The sequence below is a fragment of the Nilaparvata lugens genome, chromosome 3 (genome assembly GCF_014356525.2).
Source record: "Nilaparvata lugens isolate BPH chromosome 3, ASM1435652v1, whole genome shotgun sequence".
Classification (NCBI taxonomy): Eukaryota; Metazoa; Arthropoda; class Insecta; order Hemiptera; family Delphacidae; genus Nilaparvata; species Nilaparvata lugens.
The window spans coordinates 37,930,312-37,957,562 of NC_052506.1; the positions used below are offsets into that span (position 1 = coordinate 37,930,312).

The 27,251-nt window shown below is 32.1% G+C and overlaps 1 protein-coding gene and 1 long non-coding RNA gene across 2 annotated transcripts; one reads left to right on the forward strand and one right to left on the reverse strand.

Moving 5' to 3' along the window:
* Positions 1–93: 93 nt before the first annotated feature.
* Positions 94–27,250, reverse strand: LOC111054329 (ATP-binding cassette sub-family F member 2). The gene is made up of 14 exons (XM_022341341.2): positions 26,966–27,250; positions 24,374–24,516; positions 23,871–24,077; positions 22,952–23,140; positions 21,863–22,003; positions 21,053–21,179; positions 20,068–20,170; positions 19,229–19,324; positions 13,039–13,218; positions 12,259–12,399; positions 11,164–11,355; positions 9,414–9,617; positions 8,332–8,470; positions 94–1,599 (listed from the first exon to the last, which is right to left on the reverse strand). The coding sequence occupies exons 2-13, from the start codon at positions 24,513–24,515 to the stop codon at positions 8,333–8,335; spliced, it is 1,860 nt and encodes a 619-aa protein (XP_022197033.1). The 5' UTR covers position 24,516; positions 26,966–27,250; the 3' UTR covers positions 94–1,599; position 8,332.
* On the forward strand, positions 13,801–17,557 carry LOC120350417. The gene is made up of 3 exons (XR_005570756.1): positions 13,801–14,014; positions 15,813–15,905; positions 17,005–17,557. It is a non-coding gene; the product is annotated as an uncharacterized LOC120350417 (long non-coding RNA).
* Position 27,251: the final 1 nt, after the last annotated feature.

Sequence of the window (27,251 nt, forward strand, 5' to 3'; positions counted from 1 at the left end):
GTCTTCCATTAAGCCATAGAAGACTATAATTTTCAATATGAGCCGTGGAGTAGGAATACGGGAAATAATATCCTGAGAATAACAATAATTACACAAATTTCAGCAATGGTCTTTATTCAAGTGACAATTTTTTTTCAAAACAATTCAATAAGTAAATTTGAAAATCGACTATTAAAACCTGTTACAGTAAATAAAATAATAAAAACAGAAAATACCCTCATGGTGAATATAATAAATTAAATAAATGATATTTAAAAATGCCTATAGGTTGTGATAAAATAACTTAAAAGTAATAATATCGTAAATGATTATCATTCATAAAATGTTAACTGAAACCCTAAAAGTAATAATATCATGATTTCATTTCAAGCTGAGTACATGAAATTTGAATGTGATGCTTATTGTTATTGCTGATTGCTGATTGCCAATATAAACGAAATATAGTACAGTATGTAATGTCGAGCACAGCTTCTCTCACTAAATAGTAATTTGAAAAGTAAATTAATTTCAATAAGAGCCGATAATAACGAGACATAAGACATGAGTTGTTTTTGATAAGATTGCTTTTGTTAATAATTATTACGATGCAAACTGCTCTTATTTTGAGCTGAAAATTAATTCAAGTTGACCCTTGCTCACTTTTTTACCCAATACATTTTCAGCAGAAAAGCAATATTAGGTAATTTAAACAATTGAATGATTTTGAAAGAGTCAAGTGATTCTTAGTCTTGATTATTCTTACTCTTGAATCATTATTCTAAACAATGAATTCAAGTATAAAATTCCTGAAAAAAATTAAGATTTCACAATTGATTTAAAATCAATCATGAATATCTCAATGAATTCACATAAATAATGAGCAAATACTTTCTCTCAAAAACTCTCAATTTAATACATTTTAATTAATTGTTCCGTTACTATAACTAAAATATTAATAAAAATGATTCCAAGATTGAGCTAGTAATTTCAATCAATGTATTAGCATCAAAACTATTAATAAAAAACTGAACTAGCAATTATTACAAGTTCTTAAATTCCATAAGTATTACATTGAAATTCAAATTAATTGCATGATGAACTGTAAATTTCATTCATGGACGGTCAATTTTTCAATAAGGTTTTACGTCGTTCAAATCTATTAAAGAACAATATAATTAGCGCTCACTGTACAACTATCGACTCATATAAAAAATTGAAAGAAATAACTATATTGATGAAATTAATAAAACATTAAAAATGAGTTACTGAGATAACAATAAAACTTAATGAAATAACACAGCCAGTGAACTAAGTTATTAAGTTTCATTTATAACAATTCTATATAGTTGATTTAAAATGATGCTAAAAATTTTAAAGTCAATAAAAAGTTATTGAAATTAAAGAAACTCATTTTTATAGTAAGTTGGAGACGAATCAAAATGTTCAAGAATATCTTCAACAGAATCTTGTGTTATAATATTTAAATTTGAACTTCCACCAGCCATAATTTGTTTCTAATCAGATGCTTTAGCTTATTGATCCACATGGATTGTGATTGAATTTTATTTCAGATGATGAGACTTGGGTGTCCTTGTGTGAATCCAAAAGGTTCTCAGACAACTGAAACAGATAGATGAACATTTTTAATAGCTACATAATACCACTATCACCATAATACTATTCCAACTCTATAATAATATCACTAAAATAACTGATTTTCTGTCGCATCAAAATTTTGTTCTGCTGTCTTGGAACCGCCATTTTGAATCCATCTACATTTTTTTCCCAGTGGGAAGGTGAAACATGATACAGGATTTCAAGAGAAAAAGAATAGCGTAAACCTGCACATCGATATCTAAAACAGTTCAAAAGTTATTCACATTCAGAGATACTAATAAATCACCTATTCATGTATTACCTATAATATAGAAAAGGGAAGGATGGGACTATACATGTAGGGGATAGGAAATTCATAAAAGACGAATGACATTTCTGAACTACTGGACTGATTAAATTGAAATTTCGCATGAAGATTCTTAATTTACCGAGGATTGTTAAAGGCCTATTTTCAATTCTTCAGATCCTCAGTGGGTCCAGCTTGTCAAGTTTTTAATTAGACCCTTGCGGTGCACGGGTTACCTGCTAGTCCTGAAATAAGTTGAGTAAAATTCAAACTACGAGGGCTATTTTTTTTCAACTTCCGATGTGGTATAAAAAAGAAACGATTGAGAGTAATTGAATGAATTTATCAAAAGTTAATTACATTATTAGTTACTTCTTAACATAGTCACCATTCAGATTGAGGCATTTTTCATACCTGGGTACAAGCTTCTTAATACCTTGTTCATAGAATTTAGCCGCCAGTGATTTGAGGTGGTTTTTCACAACATCTTGCAGCGCATCGTCTGTTCGGAAGCTCTGCCCTCCTAGCATTTTCTTCAGTTCCGGGAAAAGGTGACAGTCGCTTGGTGCTAAGTCTGGGCTATACGCCCAGAACGTCCATTTATCTATACGCCAAAAACGTCCCATTTAAACCCGTTAAGAAGACGCTTCGTCACAGCAGCACTATGAGGACGGGCGTTGTCATGAATGAGCACCACTCCCGATGTGAGCATTCCTCTCCTTTTGTTCTGCACAGTTCCTCTCCAATCACGCACTGCACTGTCACTCATAAAGCTTTCACCATATACTCGTTTCATTCTATGGTGAATTTCTGCTGTGGATAACCCTTCAGCTTGCAAAAAACGAATTACACTTCACAACTCACACTTGGCGGGAGATTCTATCATATTGACCATGTTTATGTGTCGCTAGATGAACTGGTAATGACGACAGATGGCCGAAAAAGCGTGAGGTTATAGTGTGAGATGTGACTAGTCAGCTGCCGCGCATTGTTGGCCAATGCCGCTCGCATTGCCATCTAGCGGCACGATCGGAAGTTGAAAAAAAAAATAGCCCTCGTATCAAATATTCTAATTTGCCCGGAATAAGCGTTGATCAGTTACCATTGACGAAGATCGAAGTTCAATTGAAGAAGTTGGTGAGTCCCTCTTCTGATTCAAAACGCTGTCCACAGTTTCAAGTGCAAGAGGAGGAAGCAGTCGCTTTGTGCATCTGTACAAGGTCGAAACTATTACAAAGGGTACTAAAAAAGTTCCCGGCGAAAGTCATGGAAGTCCTTTGTTTTGGTAGCAGAATGAGATTGGGCGTTACCGTAGAGGAGGATCAGGAGAAATTTCAGAAATCCCTTCGTTGATAACGTTTTGAGCATGCACCGAAGTCTTAATCTTTCACTCATCTACTAGCGGCTACTTTCTATTTTTGCATTTGGAATGGTGTCTTGGAGTACAACGTTTTAAAACACAGAAGAGGATCTTAGGGTACATTGAATGCGTATATGTGCAAGTGCAAGCTTGGTTATGCATGGCCAAGCTTGCAGATTGAAAACAAAATTTGGATAGCGCAATGAGCAACACTCACACTCAACGCTTGCACTTGCTGGTTGCGCCAAGTGTGAGCAGCTGCATTCGTCACAACGTGTTTCAATGGCACGTTTGAAATTTTATTTTTCGGCTCATGCATGATCTGAAATGCACTTGCACATAATATACGCATCCAATGTGAGTCTCATTTAAAAACTGGCTCAATCTCATGCGGCGAGCTACTTTGCAGAGGGATTGAAGTAGTCCGGGCGCAAATGTCATGACTAAGGCACTCCGTGGTCATTTTTGGTGGAAGATGTCTCAATTTCTTCATCAGGTCTAGCATAATAAGGATCGTGATGATAAGTCGAAATCACAGGCGAATACCTCGGAAACAAGATGGCCGCCAAAATTTTCAGGGTTTTTCTATATCCCTTGTGTTTCAATAACCGTTCAAGATATTCAACCGTTTTTCTTGACGAAAATATTTTTAAAATCTTCCTCTACAATTTTTGTTCCATAAAATTTTCCTCTAAAACGCAAATTTTTTAATTATAACCTTCAAAAGCCCCAAAAAAACGGTTTTTTCTAAATTTGTTCAAATTTCATTCCATTATAACTTATTTTGTGCAAGAGATACATAGAAATTTCAAATCTATGAAATTTAGATTGTTTTTTCAACTTTTGAACGATATATCTTCATGCGCTGTACGTCAAAATATGAGTTCTCTAGCGCCCTCCAAAGAAAACCCTACCATGACTTCTGGTGCGTTTTTTCATACGCATGAGGTAACAAGCTAAAACTTTAAAATCGATTTTTTCATGACTACTTCAAGATAGAGACTTGCAAATGGTCTCAATCTCTTCGTTACAACAAGACAAATAAGAATGTTTGTCATCATGATAAAAACAATATGGCGGCAAAAATATGTCCATTTTCAAGAAATCGTCTGTGATTCTAATAATGTCGAGGATATCGGATATATAGTTATATCCACCATAGTAAAAATTGGTAGAATTGGATGAATCTTTCGGATATTCTAGTATGATTATTTTGGAGATTCCAGATGGCTGAATTGATCCGATATCCTCGACATTATTAGAATTACAGACGATTTCTTGAAAATTGACATATTTTTGCCGCCATCTTGTTTTTTTCATGATGACAAACATTTTTGAGATTGCCATCATAGATAATCTCTTTCTACACATTATTACAAAGAGATTGATACCATTCCCAAGTCTGTACATTCAAGGAGTCATGAGTTACACGGTTTTCTAATTGTTGAGATTGGCATTTGGTGGAAGAAGTGTGTTTTCCGCTACAAACAGTACTTTTTACTCCTCTTCCGATGACGCTCCAGCCGTAAAATATAGACTTACAGCATCCAACCAGATGTCATTTTGAAGCTTTGGAAATATTCTACAACACTGTGCCAATAATACTAGTGTTTGTTCACTACAAATGCATAATTATACAGGGTGGAAAGTGAAATATTGTCCCCGAAAAATGTATGTTTCAAGTTTTGAAGTTGAATAAATAATGGAAAGAGTGATGAAATGAGATGCTTCTCTCGAACATCATTGTTTGGTTAATTCTAAAACTTTGGTGGTAAAACCAATCTGATATCCCTCACAATAACTGAATAACAAGCGATATAAAAATTTCTATCAATAATGACCGCCATCTTGTATTTTTCAATGATGTCAAATATTTTCGTTGTTTCCATCATCAGTATTCTCATTCGTCTTGTTGTAACGAAGAGATTGAGACCTTTTTCAAGTCTCTATCTTAAAGTAGTCATGAAAAAATCGATTTTAAAGTTTTAGCTTGTTACCTCATGCGTATGAAAACACGTACAGCGCATGAAGATCAAAATCGTTCAAAAGTTGAAAAAACACTCTAAATTTCATAGATTTGAAATTTCTATGAATCTCTTGCAAAAAAAAAGTTGTAATGGAATGAAATTTGAACAAATTTAGAAAAAGTTTTTTTGGGCTTTTGAATTTTATAACTAAAAAAAATGCGTTTTAGAGAAAAATGTTATGGAACAATAATTGTAGAGGAAGATTTTAAAAATATTTTCGTCAAGAAAAACGGTTGAATATCTTGAACGGTTATTGAAACACAAGCGTTATAGAAAAACCCTGAAAATTTTGGCGGCCATTTTGATTCCGAGGTATTTGTCTGTGATTTCGACTTATCATCATCACGATCCTTAATATGCTAGACCTAACGAAGAAATTGAGACATCTTCCATGACTGTTACTCAAAAATGACCACGGAATGACATTTGCGCCCGGACTAAAGATCTGGTGAAGCGTAAGCAAAATGAAGTGAACGGCATCTATGTAGATTTGAAGTTAACTATATACTTAACTATAATAAAATGTTTCTTTTTGGCCCAATTATTCACACAGAACGGACGCCTGGCAGAGACTTGGCATGAACCTTCTACACCACTAGGATGTATAACATATGGGCCAATGCTCACAGAAGAGATGTGGCGTGGGCCATGGCCATGTCTCTTCTTTGTGCATTGGACCATATGATTACATAGAAATAAAATGATTACTCATCATAAAAATGCATCATACAATTTTGTATGACGTGGAAGAGACAAAAGTCGCACCACGTCTCTGCCAGACGTTCGTTTTTTTTTTTTTTTTTTTTTTTTAAGATTACGTCCTAAAGACTCCAGTCATGGAGTATAAGACAAGTCATGTTATTACATAATAATTCTAACACTAAGTAGTTCAACCTAGTTTAGGTTTGAAAGGAATTCTTGTACACTATAAAAAGCTTTATCAACTAAATATTTTTTCATTTGTTTTTGAAAATCTTCAAATCATCATTACTTTTCAAGATTTGAGGTAGCTTGTTATAAAATTTCCTACCAATATAATCTGGTTTTTGTTCAAATAACCTACTATTGTGACCCATTATATGATAATCTGCTCTGTTTCGCGTATTATACTCATGAACATCTGAATTCTGGATCACACCACTCTTTTTCACATGCATTACAACTTCATATACATACAAAGATGGCACAGTTAATAGACCAAGCTTTTTAAATAAAGGCCTACAAGAGTCTAACCTATTCACTTTCTCTATACATCTGAGTGCCTTCTTTTGAATCTTAAACACTCTGTCCATATTTTGTTGAGATGAATTACCCCATACTAAAATAGCATACCTAATATGAGATATTATAAGTCCATGGTAAGCAGTTAACAGTAGTTTTTTATCATTCAGCCTAGCAAGCTGCCGCAGGACAAATACCCCAGATGATATCTTATTACATATCCTCTCAATGTAAGGATGCCATGTTAATTTCCTGTCCAATAAAATTCCCAAGAATGCTACTTTCTCTTCTTGGTCTAATTCATTTTCCTCTACAAACACATTTATTTCTCTATCCTCTACTGAATTATATTTACTTTTGAATTGTAGGAATTGACATTTCTTACTATTTATTGTTAATTGCCTTTGCTTCAAGAATTGGACAATTGACTGTACTCCAGTAAAAGCATTTATTTCTAGACTATCTAATAAATAATTGTTAAAGATAAGCGATGTGTCATCAGCAAACAACAGAGCTCTGTGATCTTTTAACTCTTTTGGTAATTGGTTCACATACAACAGAAACAGTAAGGGACCCAGAATTGAGCCTTGAGGTACTCCAGCCTGGACCTCCAGTTTTTGAGATTTAATTTTTACTATTTCATTCCCATCCACCTTGGTAAGCTCAACACACTGGTTTTCAAACACCAGTTTCTCCTTATAGGTTTATAGGATTATAGGTTTTCAAACACACTGGTTCTGTGTGAATTGGGCCTAAGAGAACATTTTTATCGAACGAGCGTCAGCGAGTTCTCACTTTTGACTTACTGAAGGCCAAAGTCCTTATCTGTCTGTTTATATGTTCTACAATAACTTTAGAAAGAATCTATCAATCAGCTTCAAATTTTTAACATGGATTATTCGAAACTCTTTACAGGTCAAGTTGATTGAACAACAAAATTAAATGACTTCTTCATCCTTTTTCAGGATATAAAATAACATTGAAAGTACATAAGAAAAAAAATTGTGATTTAGTCAGCTGAAGAATTCATTGCATGCAATATTACTACAGTTTTTTCCATTCATTCATAACATCAACTGAGGCTATTTGGGAGCTATCACACAGACAGTCAGTCTTTATGCACATTCATGATTTTAGCTAGTTAATATATACAACATAATTTACAACTTTTACATACACAAACTGATACGGGTTGAGATATCAATGTGCGGTTTCGCCATTTATTTTTTTCTCTTGGAACTCTGTATCGAAATCATGTATCACATAACAACCTTCTCATTTCAAAAAATGAATTTGGATTCATAAGATGTTGAAGAGGCAAAGTAATTTTTCATTTCAAATAGGATCGCCAATTACTGTCATAATTTTTATTGTTGGAAAAATATTTAGCTGTTTCCAAGATTTTTATCAATTCTGTATAAAAAGTTACGGGTTTTAAAGATTACAATACAACAGTTTTCGAGAGAGTTCTCCAATCCAGGGGGCCACTAGTTAAATTATATAGTTAACTCACCATACAAAGTATACTAGAACATCACTCACAATACAATTCTAGTGTTGGTTAAACTTATTTTATACTATTTTTTTAAGTTCACTAACTAATGTAGATTTAGAAGAAACTATGAATCCCTAAGAACACGTTTACATTTATATGATCACTCAAGACCATACACTAGAATATTCAATGTTTTTTTTTTTAATGTATTTCTGAAAAAAATTATATATTTATCACATATTTATCAATTATATTTTATCACATATTTATGAAAAACATAGCATGAGTAAAGAATATGAATTTATTAGGCAATAACATGACAATACAGTTGAAAATAGAAACGTACTTCATTTCTTTTTCTGAGGTCCATCTCTAGCCTGACTATCTTTCAGAATCTTGGATCGCAGATGCTCCTTGTAGTTCTTGATGCCTCCTTGCCACTTTGTCACCGTTCCATTCTCGCACACCCAAATCTCTTCAGCAACCTAAACAATAAAGCATAATATTAATGACAGATAATAGTCAGAAAATTGTAGAATAAGAATATAGAATTCATTTTCCGTAACGAAAAAGCTCAAATGCTTGATTTCTCAAAATTAGTATTTTAAAATCAATTGCTGACATCACAGCAAAACTTTACATGAAACTGAGGGTATCATCAAAAAGTTTAGTTTTAAGTTCAAGTTATAAGTATTGGAAAAAATCCTATTTTATCATTCTACTGCAGTCAATGACTTAGTTTTGAAGGCTAACTTTAGCTTTTGAAAGTTTTACAAAACTCTAATCTCACTACATATTTTCCAATTGTATTGATAAAAGATCAATTGTAATTGAAAATAGTCATTCACAAAATCTCAGATGTAAATGGGAACAGTCTATAAAGCCGTATCCACACTGAACAAATGTTCGACATACATGTTCGGCAAACATGTTTGTTGAGAATCTCAGGGACAAACATTTGAAAAAGTTTGGACAATCATTGTTTGTCAAACAAAAAATTACTGTTTTTCCAAACATTTTCAGTTTTTACAGCTGTAAAACATAAAACCTGTTCTTCCCACTTACAAATATTTTGTTTGGTGACGCGTCCACACTGGCCACGGGCAAACATTGTTTGTCAAACATAATAAAATTTGCCCAAACTTTTTCTACAAACATGACTGTTTGTCAAACATTTGTTCAGTGTGGACACGGCTTAATAATAATAATAATAATTTTATTGCCTTCAAACAAAACCAATTAATTGCAATAGGCGTTGTCAAAAAATAAATATACATTCATTCTATTAAATAGAATCAAATTTTGAGAAATATAATTTTCATTCATTTGATTTGTTCATTCTACTCAGTTTTCATTCTATTTGAGAAGTTGTCACATGTAATTAAGATACTCTACTGTATGTAAAAAACAAAGATGTGAATGTGTTACCTGGCTGATGAGACGGAAGTCGTGACTGACGAGGACCATGCCGCCTTCGAAGTCGCTGATGGCTTCGGCGAGGGCGTCGATGGTCTCCATGTCGAGATGGTTGGTGGGTTCGTCAAGCAGCAGCAGATGCGGCGCCTGCCACGCCAGCCACGCGAACACCACCCGGCATCGCTGTCCGTCACTCAGCTGCCTGATCGGACACACCTACACAACGCACCAAACATCACATCCATTCATTTATCAATCAATTAAATGTTTACACACAAAACATGGAAACAAAATGAATCCAGAACTGTACCCAAAAAATAATTGGATAGAATTTGCCTGGAATTCACTCAAGTTTGCCGTATTTTCTCTCTTAATCACTACAATAATGTTTTCCAATAATAAATAAAATGTGACTATGGTGAGGTACCACTACCTCCGTAAACAAAGCCATAGTGCATGAAAGTTGGTTGATAGAAACACTAGCTGATATAGATCAGCTGAAATCAACAAATTTTTATTGGTGTAGCAGCCCTACCTGTGCTGACGTCACCAGAATGCACTAAGGCTTTGTTTACGGAGGTAGGAGGTACACGTTATAATGGCATTGTTCCAATCTGACTTATGTCGAGACTCAATGTGTCTATTACATTGTATTCCACTATATCAAAATAATATATACAATATATACTATAGTGAGTTCCATGTTATAATGGCAGTGTGGAAAGATAGGAGAACAGTGTTGCAGATTCTCTGCCTTCTATAGAGGATAGCTGATACTGGTATATCTGATGCAATATTAACTGTTAATTCTTGTCTAGAATAATAGATAACATTTTATTCGTTGAGAAAATATATTTGTCAATGTTAATCAAATAAATTTATATAATGAATTTACATAAGTGAAATAAAATATTTTGTTGATTAATTATATTGATGTTGCATGTAATTGCAACACTAATTTTGATCAAATACTGCCATTATAACGTGGACCTCACTAAAAAAGTACAGCCGGCCGGAGACACACTTATCATGCAGTGTCCCTATCCGACTGATGTCGTGACAACAATGTTAATTTTGGTACAAGACTCAATATTATTTCATAATATTATGTCTATTTCATTGTAGTCCACTATATCAAAACAATTATACTAGGCCTATACTTTTATACTATTTATCATTTTTATACCAATTAATAACACGTTTTGTGATCTGGTCATCAGCTCACGCAACAGTAAGTAAGTAAACAAGCTTTAATACAGCCGCGTGTCCAGACCAGTTTCTATAGACCACAGCGAATAGCCAGCCAACATGCAAGACAGTACAAGTGTAGGTAATGATAATGTACGAAAATCTAATGATCCACAATATTTATACATGTTAATTGCAAAGATCCATCGCAAGATCTATTGGACAGTATACCAGCAATCATTGTTGTAGGCCTGCACTTTTCCGCTCTTGGCTAAATTATTGAGATGAAATGTAACAATATAAATACATCAATGTTTTGCAAGTCTGGCCAGACAACCAAACATTTTGAACAATGATTTTTCATAAACTCAATAAGTTCTTATTAATGAATTATGTATTTTTGATAATTTCTTGGACAGTCGATATGTAGTTTTATTATGAGTTGACACTAGGCTACATAAAGGAGTCAATTGGGCTATATAATTTTACAGTGCATACTGTAATCAAGTACTACTTTTTTAGTATAGTGTTACAAACTTGGGATCACAGAAGAAAACGTTTGATTTCACCATACCTGCTGCCGACCAGTGAGACCGTAACGTCCGATGATTTTTCGCATTTCTTCCCTTTCTTTGACCTCGGGGAAAGACTTCAACATGTAATCCAAGGGAGAAATATCCAGATCCAGCAATTCGTGCAAATGCTGGTGATAACGGGCAATTCGTAGATGAGAGTTCTTCCTAATCATTCCTTCGGTTGGGATCAACTGCAAACAACCAACATAACAAAATATCATAATTATGTTTTCTTATAACTTATATATACTATAGTATTTATATGAACTCTTATGAGAGAATGGCATCATCATACTTGAATCAGCTATAGCATAGAGAAGCAATAGCATAAGTAGATATCCCATGGTATAGGGCGTTTATGTCGCAATTTTTACTGTTATCTCAAGCCGATAGTCCACGTAGTTCTTTCCCGTGACGCTGGTAGTTTCTCATATTGTGCCGTTCATACACTCTCACCCTGCCAAAACATTAAAAATCGACAATAATCGGCTAGAGTTAACAGTAAAAGTTGCGACATAGAAGTCCTATACCATGGGACATCTACTTACGCTCTTGTTTCTCTATGGCTATAGTAAACGCAAATTGGTGAGGCGGGTAATGGATGGCACCATCTCTGAGTGAAATTGGTAAATTTCAAGCTTTAAATTACATGTGTTATTCCAAATATTGGAGATGTGTCAATCATATGACAATTTTAAAATCATTTTTTTTATGTTAAGGAGAAAAACAAACAAATACTCGTCACTTGTCCAATTACAACGGTTCAGTGAAGGCTTGAATTGGTGGTAATCGTTTCTTATTTTTTGTATATTTTTTACCTTAATGTGAAATTGTAAAATTTACATAAATGTATGACTGAATTTGAAAAATCTTGAATAAACATATTTTTAATGAGAAGTCAGGTTATGATGACATTTGAAATGTAGACAAACACAAAGCAGACAAACTTTTATACTGCTTGAAATTTACCAATTTCATTGAGAGATGGTGCCACCACCCGCCTCTCCATCTCCCGCGTTTACTATAGCTATCTCATTAGTAGAAATTATTACTGGTAATGAGTGAATTTACAATAATTGAAAAGTAACACTTACATCACCGTACAGCAGTTTCAGCAGGGTACTTTTTCCAGCACCATTGGGTCCCACAAGAGCCAGCCGAGTGTCCAGATCAATTCCAAATTCGAGATTTTTGTAAATATAAGGTGTGCTCTCGTTATATCTGAAGCTGACATTCTGCAACAAAGAAACAGTAACAAATATTATTCACCAATATATTGAAACGTGATCTAGAAATGAAAAACAAGTTTCCAACAATAAATCAGTATAGTAGAAATTCTTCTACTTAGCGTCTTGGAACTTTTGAAATAAGCAGCTTCTAGAAAAGACGTTAACGAACTATTGAAGAAAATATATCGGGGAGAAGAGTATATGTTGCATAACTTATAGTTTTGTTAAGTCAGGACTTTGATTGACGAATACATTGAACGGAAATTCAAATGATCGTGAATATAATTATTCTGTATTATTGTTCAATACATAGTTGTTGATTTTGGAAATGAATACTCTCTCGTTATTGGATAGTGTTATGACTACTCCATTGAATCCCAATTGCTGTTTATCATCCACCACAAAAAGGGCATAGTTTTAAATACGGTAATAAAAATCAACATCATTCAAACTTAATAAGAAATTGGAACATCAGGTGCGATAGCGTACGTCAATTTCCAGGATCAGGATGTGAACGAAATCAATCTTGAAATTTCACAAATCCATTCAACGAAAACTTTATAAATTATTCCTGATTCAAATACAATTCAGGGATGGAATACAACTGAAAATTGAATTATTTTGAGAGTCAATTATTGTAATTACCTGGACCATGATGACCGGAGGGGGGATTGTGCCGCAAGAAGGGAAATAGAAGGTTACAATCTTGTCGTTGGTGACTTTTTCGGTTAAACCCTGAGCGACCATTTTCGCGAGTGTTTTCTCCTTACTTTGAGCCTGGCGCGCCAACTTGGCACTTCCGTGACCAAACCTGGCAATGTAGTTCTAAAAAAAAACATAACAAAAGTTAGTGAAGAATAATATTTAAATTATATTGACAAAAATTAATGCGGTTAAAAGTCATAAGAAATTTCATAACACAATTGAATCGATATTTAGTCGGAAAAATAGAGGTGATAAGCTGACTGTTTGCCAACTACAGCGCATGGATCGATTAGAGGTAGCCACTATAGTCTAGTTACTCATAGGACAGTTTAGCAGACGACGGAAGTAGAAACCAGTTTGCCAGGCAGTGATCGGTATACACACACTCAGGATAGCTGTTGGCCGGTAAAATGAGTATTGCCATAATTGTGATAATTATTTGAAGTGTTAGACATTTCATCGAATCGATCAAATATTACCGAGTAGACTACTGATCAAGTGCATTAGTTATTTTATGTATTGGGCTAGTTACTCTTGAAATAGGACTTGGTTAATTTAATTTGTTAACTTTATTTTTTGTAATGTACGATTCTATGATATTATGTATACTTATATAGGCACCTACTGGTACTGGAAAACCTTCGGGTTTAGTGGGACCTCCAATGTAAATATTTTGTTCAATAAAACTTGATTGATAGATTGACATATGGGCAATGAGTAAGCTAGGCTTTAAAATCAAGATCATTGATTAAATAATATCAAGTAAAGTACATTCACAGATATTTGGAGCTAATTTAGCGGTAAAATTCAATTTGTTTAAGATCAAATAACCAGAGGTGAAAAAGTGAAGATTTTAGGTTTTAGAATCGGACTAAAAGCTAAGTGTATCTCACTGATGTTAAGAGCAGAGACTAAGGTAAAAATAAATTATTTTTTATATAAGGTATAACATTACATTTGTATAATGTAATTTACTTGTAAATTTCAGGTTAATGTTGCCAGTTATTGACTATTCAAGTTCTTTTTTAATTATTGGATGACAATGTCAATAATTGATACCGTAAACTCGTTCGGCGAAATCTCATTATTATTACAAAATAGTAGATTGAGTTTTAAATACTAGAGCGAATGACTGGAATCCTAAATAATGATTCTTGAAATGTTTACTGAGTATGATTGTGTTAGTCAAGCACTGAGTATAAACAATAATTGTCATAGAAATGAACAGTATTGTACTCAATTGAAATATCAACCATCTATAAACTGGTGTTGAAAAGTAAGTTATGGGTATAGATATGATTTTTATACACTTCCAAACGGTTGAATTTGAAAAATCCATGTAGTCAACCAGTAACTGAGAAGTATGCGTCATACATTCACAAAATTTTAATTCTAATAATAATTTTAACATGAGTATAATTTTTTGATTTAAGTGAAATTTTCAATAATTTTGTGATAGTGAAGGAAGATTTTGGTTTGGATTTGTATTTTGAAATTAATTAATCTGATAAATCCAAAATTATTGTAATACATACATTTTTTGGACTCAAAATAGTGTGTGAATTAAGTTATTATTTACATAACCTCTAGACCGTGTATTCCAAATTAAGGTTTAAAGCCGTTTTGGGCGAATGCCTGTTGTTTTTACCTGCATTGTATCTATTGTCTATGAATAAATAAAATGAAAATAAATAGGTGTTGTTTACAGAGTGGGTTGTAACTCAAATATTTTAAATGTAAACACCCATTGTGTGGTGCATCATTTTGAAGGCCTTTTTAAAACAAAGAAGATGGCATCGATAAAAATGTTCTATGACACTTCTATCCAAAATGGTGGCTGATTGAAGTTTTCGTTTTTTAAGAAATGAGGGGTTGCAACTGAAACATTTTGTATGTAAATACCCATTTTGTGATACATAATTTCTAAGGCCTTTCTGGAACAAGAAAGATGACATCAATAAAAATGTTCTGTGATACTTTTATCCAAAATGGCGACTGACTGAAGTTTTAGTTTTTAAAGAAATAATTGATAAAGTTCAATCAGCCGTAATTTTGTATAAAATTATTATAGAGCATTTTTATTGATGTCATATTTCTCGTTTTGAAAAGGCATTTAAAATGATGTATCACACAATGGGTGTTTACCTACAAAATATTTGAGTTACAACCCCTCATTTAATTAAAAACTAAAACTTCATTCAGCCGCCATTTTGGATAGAAGTATCAAAGAATATTTTTATCGTTGCCATCTTTCTTGTTTTAAAAAGGCCTTTAAAATGATGCACCACACAATGGGTGTTTACATTTAAAATATTCGAGTTACAACCCCCAAGTCACCCCCTTATGAGAGGTTGAAATTCAGTTGTACGAATAATTATTAGAGTATTTGACCAATAACCTATCCTGAGTTTCAGTATTATATCTACTACAGTCTCCAATTTATTGAAGGGTTCCCATAAATATGACTCACTCTGTATATCAAATTCTATGTCTCAAGTGAGCTTCACTTAATTTCTTATAAATAACATCAATGTTTCAAATTTGACTGGTGTGACTGATGCGAACTGGCGCCTGGCGCATAGATGTCAGTTTGACATGAATCATTCAACAGATGCTGCAAGGTCAACGTTATCAGTTGGTGAACCAACCAATGTTCACTCGCTTCCCTCGTTTATTGGATTAACGATTCATTTTTTATGTCTGCTTGTTTTCAGGACAATGGGGCGCCAATAGCATTAAGCCAAATGTATACATAATGTGATTGTATCCAATTCATTTAAAATATAAATCATGCACATAATTGTGAAGTGAGCTATAATTAATTTCAATGGTGTTGTTGACGCTTCAATTCCAGCCAGAATTTGTTATTAAGAGCTGTAGGCTCATTCAACATTGAATATACTCGGAAGTTGGTAAATTTCGTCAAGAGAATAGATTAATCATGTTTGTCGAAGTAATAAGAACATTTCTGATAAACTCAATAAATTGAATCTAGCTATTTTGTAAGTAATATTCTAATTTCTTGAATAGGTTTGTTCCATTCAATATAATTTGAGAGGTGTGTGAAGTTTGCTTTCCCTAATGGGATAGATAATTCTTATTGATCTTGTACTCCACAAAAATAAATCAGTGGTAAATTTTAATTGACCGAGCGAAGTGAGGTGTAAGATGCAAGTCGACGGTTTGGCATTTCTCTTAATGTTAAAATGTTTATATGTTGCGCATTTACGGCGAAACGCGGTAATAGATTTTCATGAAATTTGACAGGTATGTTCCTTTTTTAATTGCGCGTCGACGTATATACAAGGTTTTTGGAAATTTTGCATTTCAAGGATAATATAAAAGGAAAAAGGAGCCTCCTTCATACGCCAATATTAGAGTAAAAATCAGACTATAGAATTATTCATCATAAATCAGCTGACAAATGATTACACAGATGTGTGGAGAAGCCAGTCTATTGCTGTATTTCCATAAGGTCTATAATTTCAATCAGGTACTTGTGGATGAGAATACTGCGTGAGGTCTACTGTTCACAGAACTACTAGTTTAATTGTAAGGGACAGTATTAAAACATTCACTTCCGATCTTCTTCTACCTTTTTACAGCTACTCTAGTCAGTCATTTCAAATATTAATTGGGGTCAGAGCAGCAAATTTCCAAGTACCACAAAAAGTTATTAAAATTTTTTTCTTTGAAAATATGTGAAGAAGACAGTTTGATATTTTTAAAACTCTTTTGATAAAGCAAAGTATTTTATTCAAACAATATTTTCTCTAAATTGAAATTATATTTTCATTTGATATTTTTAAAACTCTTTTGATAAAACAAAGTATTTTATTCAAACAATATTTTCTCTAAATTGAAATTATATTTTCAAAAATAATAAAATGAAATTTAATATTTCAGGACCAAGAGCTAGACTGAATGGCTCAAGACGATGTTCAACAGGCCAAAAAGGTTCTCTCTCGAGAATCCTATCCTGTCCCGGACAACGCAAAAATGAGATACCAAGAAAATTGAGCATTTAAATTTGATATATTGTAAATAAACTTATTATATTTTCCTCTATTGGTTTTTATAACAATTTTCACCTTTCATTTTCAATCTTCTAAGTCATTAACTACATTCCTCAATCATAATATTTCATGCTTATATAATTTAATAGAACTGAATGAATATAAAATGTATTTTATTCATCTAATTGAATAAAATTTTTGAGTTGAATCGCATTTCCCAAGTTATAATATTGGAAGCACCTATAACAAGATTAAGAATTGTCATGTCATTGGAAGGATGATATTGAGTAACCTATAATTTTTAGTTTAGAATAATGAATCCATCTGTTTAACGTAATAGAATGAATTAATCAATCTAAATCCCTAAGTACTAGGGATTTCATTCAAATAAGTACATTCCTTCAAATTCATTTCACTAAAATGAACAAATCCTGAGGAATCTTGAATTTATAATACTGCAAGGCTTGTCTCTCTGTTCAAGTATTATCAAGTATGTATTTCATCCTAGCACGAGAACGTGAATAGTAAACAGCAGTCCTACAAAATGTTTCCAAGTCTTCTTCGAAGATTTATTTTTGTTGACAGTTAGTATTTCATATACCTTTATGAAGTAATAAATAAAGCTATCATTGACATCCACCATAAATTTCTCAAGTCACCAGATAACAGGTGGTTGGATTAATTTATCTCCATGATTAATTTATTATGCACTCATCACTAGAAATCTAAATCTCTCCCATAAATTGAAATATTTCACTAAATCTCTTCTCAAATTACTTTTAAAATATTTATAAGTGGAGTATATGTCATTTATGAATAGATGAGTCTGCGGGTATTGCTAGCAAAATTATCAGAATTTGAATCAAAGCATTCATTTCATCAATCTATTGAATGTACATCCATTCAAAGGGAATAAAAAAAGAAACCAACTGGATTATTTCTATATGTAATTGTTATGAAATCAGGAATGTTTAACTTGGAATAATAAATGTTTCAATACTGTATCAAACATGCATCCAAATTATACGTTTCAAAGCTTACAACATCGGATAACGTACTGATAACTCATGAAGAAGCATTTCTGCATGATTATATACACAAAGAAAATTCTAAACTAAGAAACTGAAATAATTCAACAACTAAAAAATCAGCAAAGAGCTTCACTAGCACCAGACACATTCTAAATTAAAACATTTGATTGAAATAACAATCTATAAATTAAAATAGCAAAACTATAAACTAACAATAATCTAAATATTGTATAAAATTGGAAAATTACAGTACACTAGAATATTAGTTGTAGTCATTGACACTTTACGATAATTTCGAGAAAATAAACATGTTATTGAAATCAAATGCATAATCAATTGAATTTTACATTAATATCTTTCCAAATAGAACATTGTCTATTGTATCATTTGATTAATATCAGTTCTGAAGATAAAAATGACTAATATAATTCAACCTAAATTTCCTTCGCAAAAATAAAAACATCAAAGCAAAACACATTATGAGATTCATTAAAAAATATTATAAAATATAACATCAATTACATTTATTGGTAATTTTGGCAGACCAAGTATAACCAAATGCGAATACATGAATAATTAATTAAAAACCACATACATGATTGATTACTCAACTAGAAATGATGAAATACAATATGAGTGTGAGTTTACGTACTAATGTTAACAAAAAGTCGTAATACTGACGTTATCAAAGAGAAATTAATTAAAACTAATTCTTGCAAAGGTCAAATTCAAGTAGCATCAAATCAATTCATTTTAGATAACAAAAGTTGCCACAAATCAAAATAAATCTAAAACTGTATTGAATTTTAAAAGAAAAACTTGATAGAATTAATCAATAATAGCATTGATATTGTTTGAGAATAAATACTGTTTAACTAGGCTCACGTGTTGAGATTAAGTAACTCAGGTATTTTATTATACAGATCAACCTGATTGGTCAATTAATTTGAAGCAATTTTCACTGGATAGAATATTGTTTCTTATGTTACACAAAATAAATAAAATAAACGGTTAACTTTGTTAAAATACAGTGAGATATTTCTATAAATGAAAATATTACGAAGAGTTGATCACTCGCTTTACCTTCATGTGTGCGATTTGATCTTGTTCCCAATTGTACTGCTTCATCTGATTCTCCAACAGCTCAAGCCGGGTTCTCACAAACGCATCGTAATTACCCTGAAAACAAATACAACTCATCAGCAATTGCAATTCAAATGGATGATCATCTTCCACGATAAATTTACTAATCAAAAGGAAAAACTTTTATAAAACCATTTGGATGGTAACCAATTCCTTAAATCAAAAAATATTTCTTCTCTAGGTAGTAGAATGAGCGAATAAGATAGAAAAAACTTCTATAAAATCATTTGGATGGTAACCAATTCATTAAATCAAAAAATATTTCTTCTCTAGGTATTAGAATGAGCGAATAAGATAGATAGAAAATAATTTCATAGGAGGATAATCCTATTATAATATCACTGGTTATTATGTAATGAATAAGGAGAAAAAAACTTCTATAAAATCATTTGGATGGTAACCAATTCATTAAATCAAAAAATATTTCTTCTCTAGGTATTAGAATGAGCGAATAAGATAGATAGAAAATAATTTCATAGTAGGATGATCCTATTATAATATCACTGGTTATTATGTAATGAATAAGGAGAAAAAACTTCTATAAAATCATTTGGATGGTAACCAATTCATTAAATCAAAAAATATTTCTTCTTCTAGAATGAGCGAATAAGATAGAAAATAATTTCATAGTAGGATAATCCTATTATAATATCACTGGATATTATATAATGAACTGGATATCAAAAATGGTATAATATTGAAATAAATAATATTGTTTAGACGAAAGTAGAAAAGATAATACATATAAGACATAACATAATTCATATATGGAAACTTACCGTGTAATACTTGAGTCGCTTCTTGTTCAGATGAATTATATTTGTACAGATTCCATTTAGGAAATCTTGCGAATGTGATATAATCACTAATATTCTTTTATACCTGAAATAAAGAGCAGTACTTAATAAACAGCTCAATGGACAATAACTTCAAGGCAAACACACTGTAAGTTACACTAGTTATCATTTGAAATAAATTCAAATGTTTCATTGTTTCAATGAAACATTTACAATGACTACCAATACGCATTCGAGAGAAGAAGCATTGTTTTGATTGACAATGAACCACGGATACAAGTACACAAGGAACAGTGTATAAGAATTTCTCAAAACGCTTCTATATTTTCACTAACACGATCATCATAATAAAAATTGATTCATCAATTAGAAATTATCTGGAATCTTCAACGAGGTTGTATACCAGGCTTTTGGAAACCTTTTACTGGCGATACTTTACAAAGTTTTCCTATTTAGATACTATCAAACTAGCAAAGCTAATAGGATTTCTAAAGAAAACTTCTCCATTATTATTTTTACTTATTGATATATCATTGCCTAAACGTGGAATATTGAAAATAAGCCATTTCAGAATTAGTAGCGAATAAATACATGATAATGTTAAGGATAGAAGGTACTGTTTATCAAATGACATACTTTATTTCTCTGAATATCAATTTAATATCTTTCAGTTTCAAATAATAACTAAAAAATGTGTTATATTAAACAAAAAATGGAATAAATTTCCCTATAGCTGATATTCAGAGAAATCAAGTAAGTCATTCGATAAACATATAGGACTACCTTATAAATTCATGCCCACTCTGAACACATAAGCAGGAAAAAGGTTTGAGGTTCAACTAGGGAATTCAAATAAGACGAAAGATACCAAGACAATATCAACACATATTAAAGATAGTTTGTGAGCTGGTAAATATTACTAGTGATAAAATTAACAATGTAGACAACATAAAATTGAAAAACTTACGTTTTGAGTTCTTCTTCCAGCCACACACAAGCGTCCAAATCCAAGTGATTGGTTGGTTCATCCAACAGCAGAAGATGCGGCTTCACATACAAGGCTCTGGCAAGGGCAATTCTCATTCTCCAACCACCTAGTCAAGAAATTAATTTTTTGAAAATATACTAAAATCCAATAATTTTATATGACACATTATGAAATGGCTTTCATTAAAAATTCAATTTGATTTGGATTTTTTTAGAAATGTAGCATTCAGTTTTACACTCAACTTGAATACCGGTAGTTCAAAGATTAGTGTACAGTATATGTTTTTGCACAGATTGTCCAATCACATTGCACTATACAGTATTTGTAAATCATAAACAGTTACTGTTCTTTGTGCCTGGTATTCTCGATTCCAAAAGTTTTAGTTACTGAAGCTTAGGTTAACGGAATCATGTCACTTGAGCCTGTAATGTCTCAAAGTACAAGTCCAACTGGTTAAGCTACAGGCTTCATTTTTACTGGAGAACGTTTACTGGAGACGTGAAAACCAATATTAATTATAGAAGGTGAAAAATCCACCTAAGCAATATAGGTATTGAATTTGATTATCAATTTAAATCTAAATTTCAAGTCTGATTGATAAATCTATGATACGTACATTGTATATTCATTGAAAACAAAGAAAATAACATTTTTAGAATACATTAGGTCCGATCTTCTTCATGAAGTCAATTTCCTTTCATATTAAAATAGTCTCAACATCGTTCGTGATATAGCCGACAAAAACTTCAAACCTGAAAATTAAAATTAAATCAAGAGAATTCAAGTTACCTGAAAAGTCTTTGGTCTTCTTCTGCTGCATTTCTTTAGTGAAGCCAAGACCATTGAGAATATTTGCGGCTCTAGATTCAGCAGTATCTGCACTTATATCATCCAACCTCTCGTAAACATCCATTAGCTGTTCTTGAGCATCTGAAATTTTATAATTTAGGCTAATAATTAAAGAGACTTCTTCAATATGAATATTTTTTTCAAAATTATATAGGCTATGATGGATACTTCTTCAAATTAAAATACGCTTGAGAATACATACATACATGTACCCATTTGTCGGAAGTTAAAATAACCGACAAAGCATTTTTGTAGTATACAAACAATCAATACAATAATTTTCAAATCACAATAGATGTATAATAAATTATTGATAAAAACTAGAGATATCCAATAATAAAATCTATTGTGTATTATTCTACATAACAGTATAACGTTCGGGACACACAAGTGATCACTGGGGTGGTATTAAATCGTTCCCAAAATCAGATGAGGTCCTGATTAATTGCTAATTATTGAAGTACATTGCTGTCAAAAAAATGTTCAATGTAATTCTAGATTTCGAACAAAACAAAATGAATATTTGATTTTTTATTCCAGTATCCAAGCACAAATTTTGGAATTATTTCAAATGCAACAGCGATAAACGAAGAAAGAATAATACTATATTAATAAACTAAAAATATGTACAACTAAACTAAACTATGTACAACTTAAAATCATTTATGCTATATAGTATTATCAAGGATTATTCCACAAAATAAATTTATGACACCACAAACAATTTTCAAGTATAATTAAATATTTTTTAAATTTTCCTTGCAACTGCTTGGACTTTGAAACCGGTCTACGAAATTCAAAATGGGCATCTTAAACTTGTAATTTTTCAATTATACAGGAAATTTTTGATGTGTAATTTTATGAAACTTGGAATAGTCACATAACCACCATTTGGACTGCTGGTATTAATCAAAATTTGAGAGAACGTTATAAAATTATTTTTGATTCTTGCTTCCTATTGTGATAATTTAAAAAATAAAATAATTCAATAGAAAATCAATTGTGAATTAAAAAAAGAAATATCATTACCATCATCTTCGCAAGCAATCAATTCCTCGGCCATTCTTTCTAAGCGGACTCTTTCCTGGTCCACTTCCATCACACATTGAAGAGCACTTTTATCGGAAGCGGGCATTTCCCTAGTTAAATGAAATATATCTATGTGGTCTTGAATAGGAACTTCTCTGTTACCAAGAACAGACAATAAAGTTGACTTTCCTGGAACATAGTGCGGAGAAAAAGTTGACTTTCAAGTTCTGTAAACAATTTTCAATATAAAATTACAAAACTGTAACGTAGGGTAGGGTCTAACATAGAAAATACATTAGTAGAAGTAATAAATCACCGCATACTATTGAGTAAGATGAATGAAGATCGTGAGATAAAATTTAATATTGTAATAATTTTGATGAACTCACATAATATTACATATTTATTAATATCATAAATTAACAATTCATCCAAGACAATAGGTTTTCCAGTCAATTTATTGTTGAATGTTAATAATAGTTTTTAGATTCCTGACCAATGTACATAATACTTTATTTCTAATGATTTAGGCCATGTCATAGACCGTTTTTCGTCTGTTACTCTAATTAGAAGAAAAATACAAAAAAATAATGATAATAATTGATGAATGTTAAAAATATTTATTTGAAACACAATGTATAATTATTCTTCCATGGAGCTTCACCATAATTTTTGCTAATTGTTGAAGAATGCGTGATCAAATCAATTAGAAAACGTTCGTTTCTAACCGCAAGAAATTGATTTTTCAACTGTGAACTGACCACAACTTCCAAATTATTCAAGTATTTTATTATAAGTATGCTACCAGTTCTTCAGTGACCCAAACTTGAATCGAAATAGCTATTCAAAACTGAATCAATATCAAGTGAATATATTACACATGAAAGTTGAAATGAGGTATAAAAAAACTTGAACTTACCACTTCCATTGAGACCTAGCAGACCGTAGCGACGTCCACAATTCAACTCAAGCATGGAGTCTTGCAACAGCTCACAGCCATGAAATGTTATTGAAAAATTATCAATTTTAATATCTCGAGAGCGTGGATGGACAGCCAAACTTCCTGTGCAGGATCTGGCCTCCGCATTTAGTTTAGCATCAGCCTCCAATTTCTGACATAATTGCTCTGAAAACAAAACGTTAAGTATCAAAACTAGAAGAATTATCATGATTATTGATGAAAAAAAAAGGCCATAACCTGCTTCTATAACGAACTCGTCACTTATAGCTACGTGGGGAAAGGGGGGCGATCCACGAATGTGTGATGAGGATGTCAACTATTATTATTCTTTGCGCCAAAAATATTTGTAATAATCATGAGCTAAAACGATTGGTTTTAAGCAGTTTGGATGTCTGTTGAATCTTTCCATAAAGATATATGTCGTACAGTAGGCTAATTTAAAATAGACCATAGTTATTCACCTTCAGCGCTTATTTCAATTCCATTCTCGCCATTGGTTTCTCCATTCTCCACTTTCGTGGTTTTCTTAGCAGGTCCTGCTTGTCGGGCTTTTGCTGCCTCTTTCTTTTTTGCTGCTTGTTTTTTCTTTGCATCAGACGGCATTCTGTAACAAAAAAAAAAACCCAGATTTAGATCTTGGATCACCTGCACAGAATTCCTGAAGCTCGTAGAAAGCCATCATCAGTGAAAAAATAATATTCATTCAACGACTAATCAACCTTCTAAGATCCACAGGAACATACTAAAAGTTAAATTTTAGTCTCAATCTAATTTTTAAAATATAGCTTAATCTAATTTTTAAAATATGCCTAGTCTCCTTGAAGTTTTAGTAAAAATTGCCTAGTTTCTTTGGTGAGAATGAGATTCTAATGCATGCTTTTCAAAGTTATTTTGAACTAAAATATATGGTGTTTTTTTTTAGAGGTATAGAACTTTAAATTGCAATAGAACAACAATGAATTATTCGATTGACATCATTTTTTTTCAATCGAAAGATAATCTTGTGACATTACATTTTATAGTAGCCTCTCTCTTATCCGGACTCATCGGGACTGAGGCCAGTCCGAATAACGTTTTTTCCGGTTAAACCAACGTTCCCTAAAAGTCGTTAAATTGGTACGCATATTTTGTAGTTTATAAGCCAATAATGACTTTTACATAAAAATAATAAAACTAGACGCTTTATTATGATATCTGTGAACACAAAACACAAGAAAATAGTCTTTCCCACGAGAAAAGTTGTAACAGCAGTTTCCATTTCCTGCCAATCCAGTCCGGTTGAACCGATGTGCTGATAATTATTTTTCCGGTTAAAGAGATGTCACTTCCGTGGAGTGTAGTCCGGTTAAACCGATGTCCGGTTAAGAGAGAGGCTACTGTAATAGGATTTCTGGTATATGACCGCCAAGGCTAGCTCGGATTTTCTTCATTCTGGACGTCCAATTTTTTATTACTTTGTCCAACGTTTGTGTGAGTATATCGGCAATAACACGGCGAATGTTGTCTTCCAAATGGTCAAGCGTTTGTGGCTTATCCGCATAAACCAATGACTTTATATAGCCCCACAGAAAGTGGTCTAACGGTGCTAGATCACAAGATAATGGAGGCCAATTCTCAGGTCCAAAACGTGAAACTAGGCGGTCACCAAGCGTGTCTTTCAATAAATTGATTATGGCACGAGCTGTGTGACATGTTGCGCCGTCTTGTTGGAGCCACAGCTCCTGGACATTATGGTTGTTCAATTCATAAATGAAAAAGTTGGTAATCTTCCATAAAGTGGATGGACACATATCCAATTCCTGTGCTCGATGGCGGATAGACTCATTCGGGTCTTCCTCGATTCTGCGCTCTACAGTAGCAATAGCGTCTTCTGTATGCACCGTACGGCGTCTATGGGGTGCAAGTTATCAATAAGAGTAAATGTGGTGCAAAAACGCTCCATGGTTGATCGAATTTACTGCTCTGATGGATGATTTTGTCGAAGATATAATGGATGTAGTGCGCGATACGTATTCCGCACAAAACGAAATTGCACTATTTGCAAGAGTTGTTCAGGCGTGAGTCTAGTCATGATGAATTGTCATACAAAACTGAGAATAGATCACTCAACAACTATTGAATCTGTCGCCTTCTTTAACAGTAATGCCAAATAAGAGTTCTATAAGCTAACTCTAAAAATAACACCATATTATATTTCTAAAACGTATGATCATCTTAAAAGATGGTAACTTATACCTAATTGCCATTTAACCTTATTTCTGCAGGTAGAATGACAATTAGAAGAATGATTGTGAACTTTGGATTCCTATTTAAGAACTTTGAACTACTTTACATAAAAGTGAACAAAAATAAGTACATTTATTTTATTTAGATCTCTATTGTTGACAATAATTTTCTGATTTACCACCAATAGACCTAATCATTGACAAAGCAAATAAAGAAACATTATTCAAGTTAACCTTAACAGATCAAAAATAGAAAAGATAATATATAATTTCATGTTTAAATATTTCAATTCATTTGCAATGGCATAAGATATCATATGAAACAGAAAAGGTAATAGAATAAGAGTTATGAAAGTGCAAGGTAATTCTTTAATATAGGCCATGTCAGCAAGTAAAATGAGTTTAAAAGTTTTGAAATACGTTTTCAACAATATTAGTACTAGTTTGAATTTAAATAGCTAATCAATTACCAAAAAATTTTATTATTTTTTGAACATTAAGTTCAAAGTACCGTATCGTAATCTCAATTAACTTTGCCTAATACGGCAATACATTATCAAGTTATTAATTAATTAATTATAATTATTACATTGTTTATACATTCAAGACAATTAGCTTGAAAATTTAAATAGCATTAAAAAACTAGAATTGCTGTAAATATATTGTTTTTCCTGTTAACATGCATAATAAATATGAACCTAACCATTTCAAGTTGTAAAAGCTGAGGTTATATAAAATCGATACAAGTAAATATTGCATTACTACTTTATGTAATATTTTAAAATGATAATATCTACTCAAAGGATAATAATCTTGCATAATACTTACTTTGGATTTAGAAGATCAAAAATTATTCATGAAACAAAACCTTTAATTCGCACACGACTCGTAAATTGAGCCCGTGAAACTAGAAAAGAAAGGTAGCGGAAGCTTTTTCATGCATGAATAATATGAAAGGCGACTAGGCGACATCTAGAAGGCTCACTACCAGTCTTCAACATTTTGTTCTAAATCAAAGAATTTTGAATTTGATCAGTTTATTTTTTTCAATTTTTTTCTATATAAATACAAATAATTTTCGAGTAATATGTTTATTTTGGGAATAAAAATTCAT

Coding starts and splice junctions, on each gene's coding strand:
- LOC111054329 (XM_022341341.2), bottom strand. CDS start 24,515: ATGCCGTCTGATGCAAAGAAAAAACAAGCAGCAAAAAAGAAAGAGGCA. Junction 9,618..11,163: donor GTCTCACTGGTCGGCAGCAG/GTATGGTGAAAT, acceptor TGCGTTGTGTAG/GTGTGTCCGATCAGGCAGCT. Junction 8,471..9,413: donor ACTTCCGTCTCATCAGCCAG/GTAACACATTCA, acceptor TTTATTGTTTAG/GTTGCTGAAGAGATTTGGGT.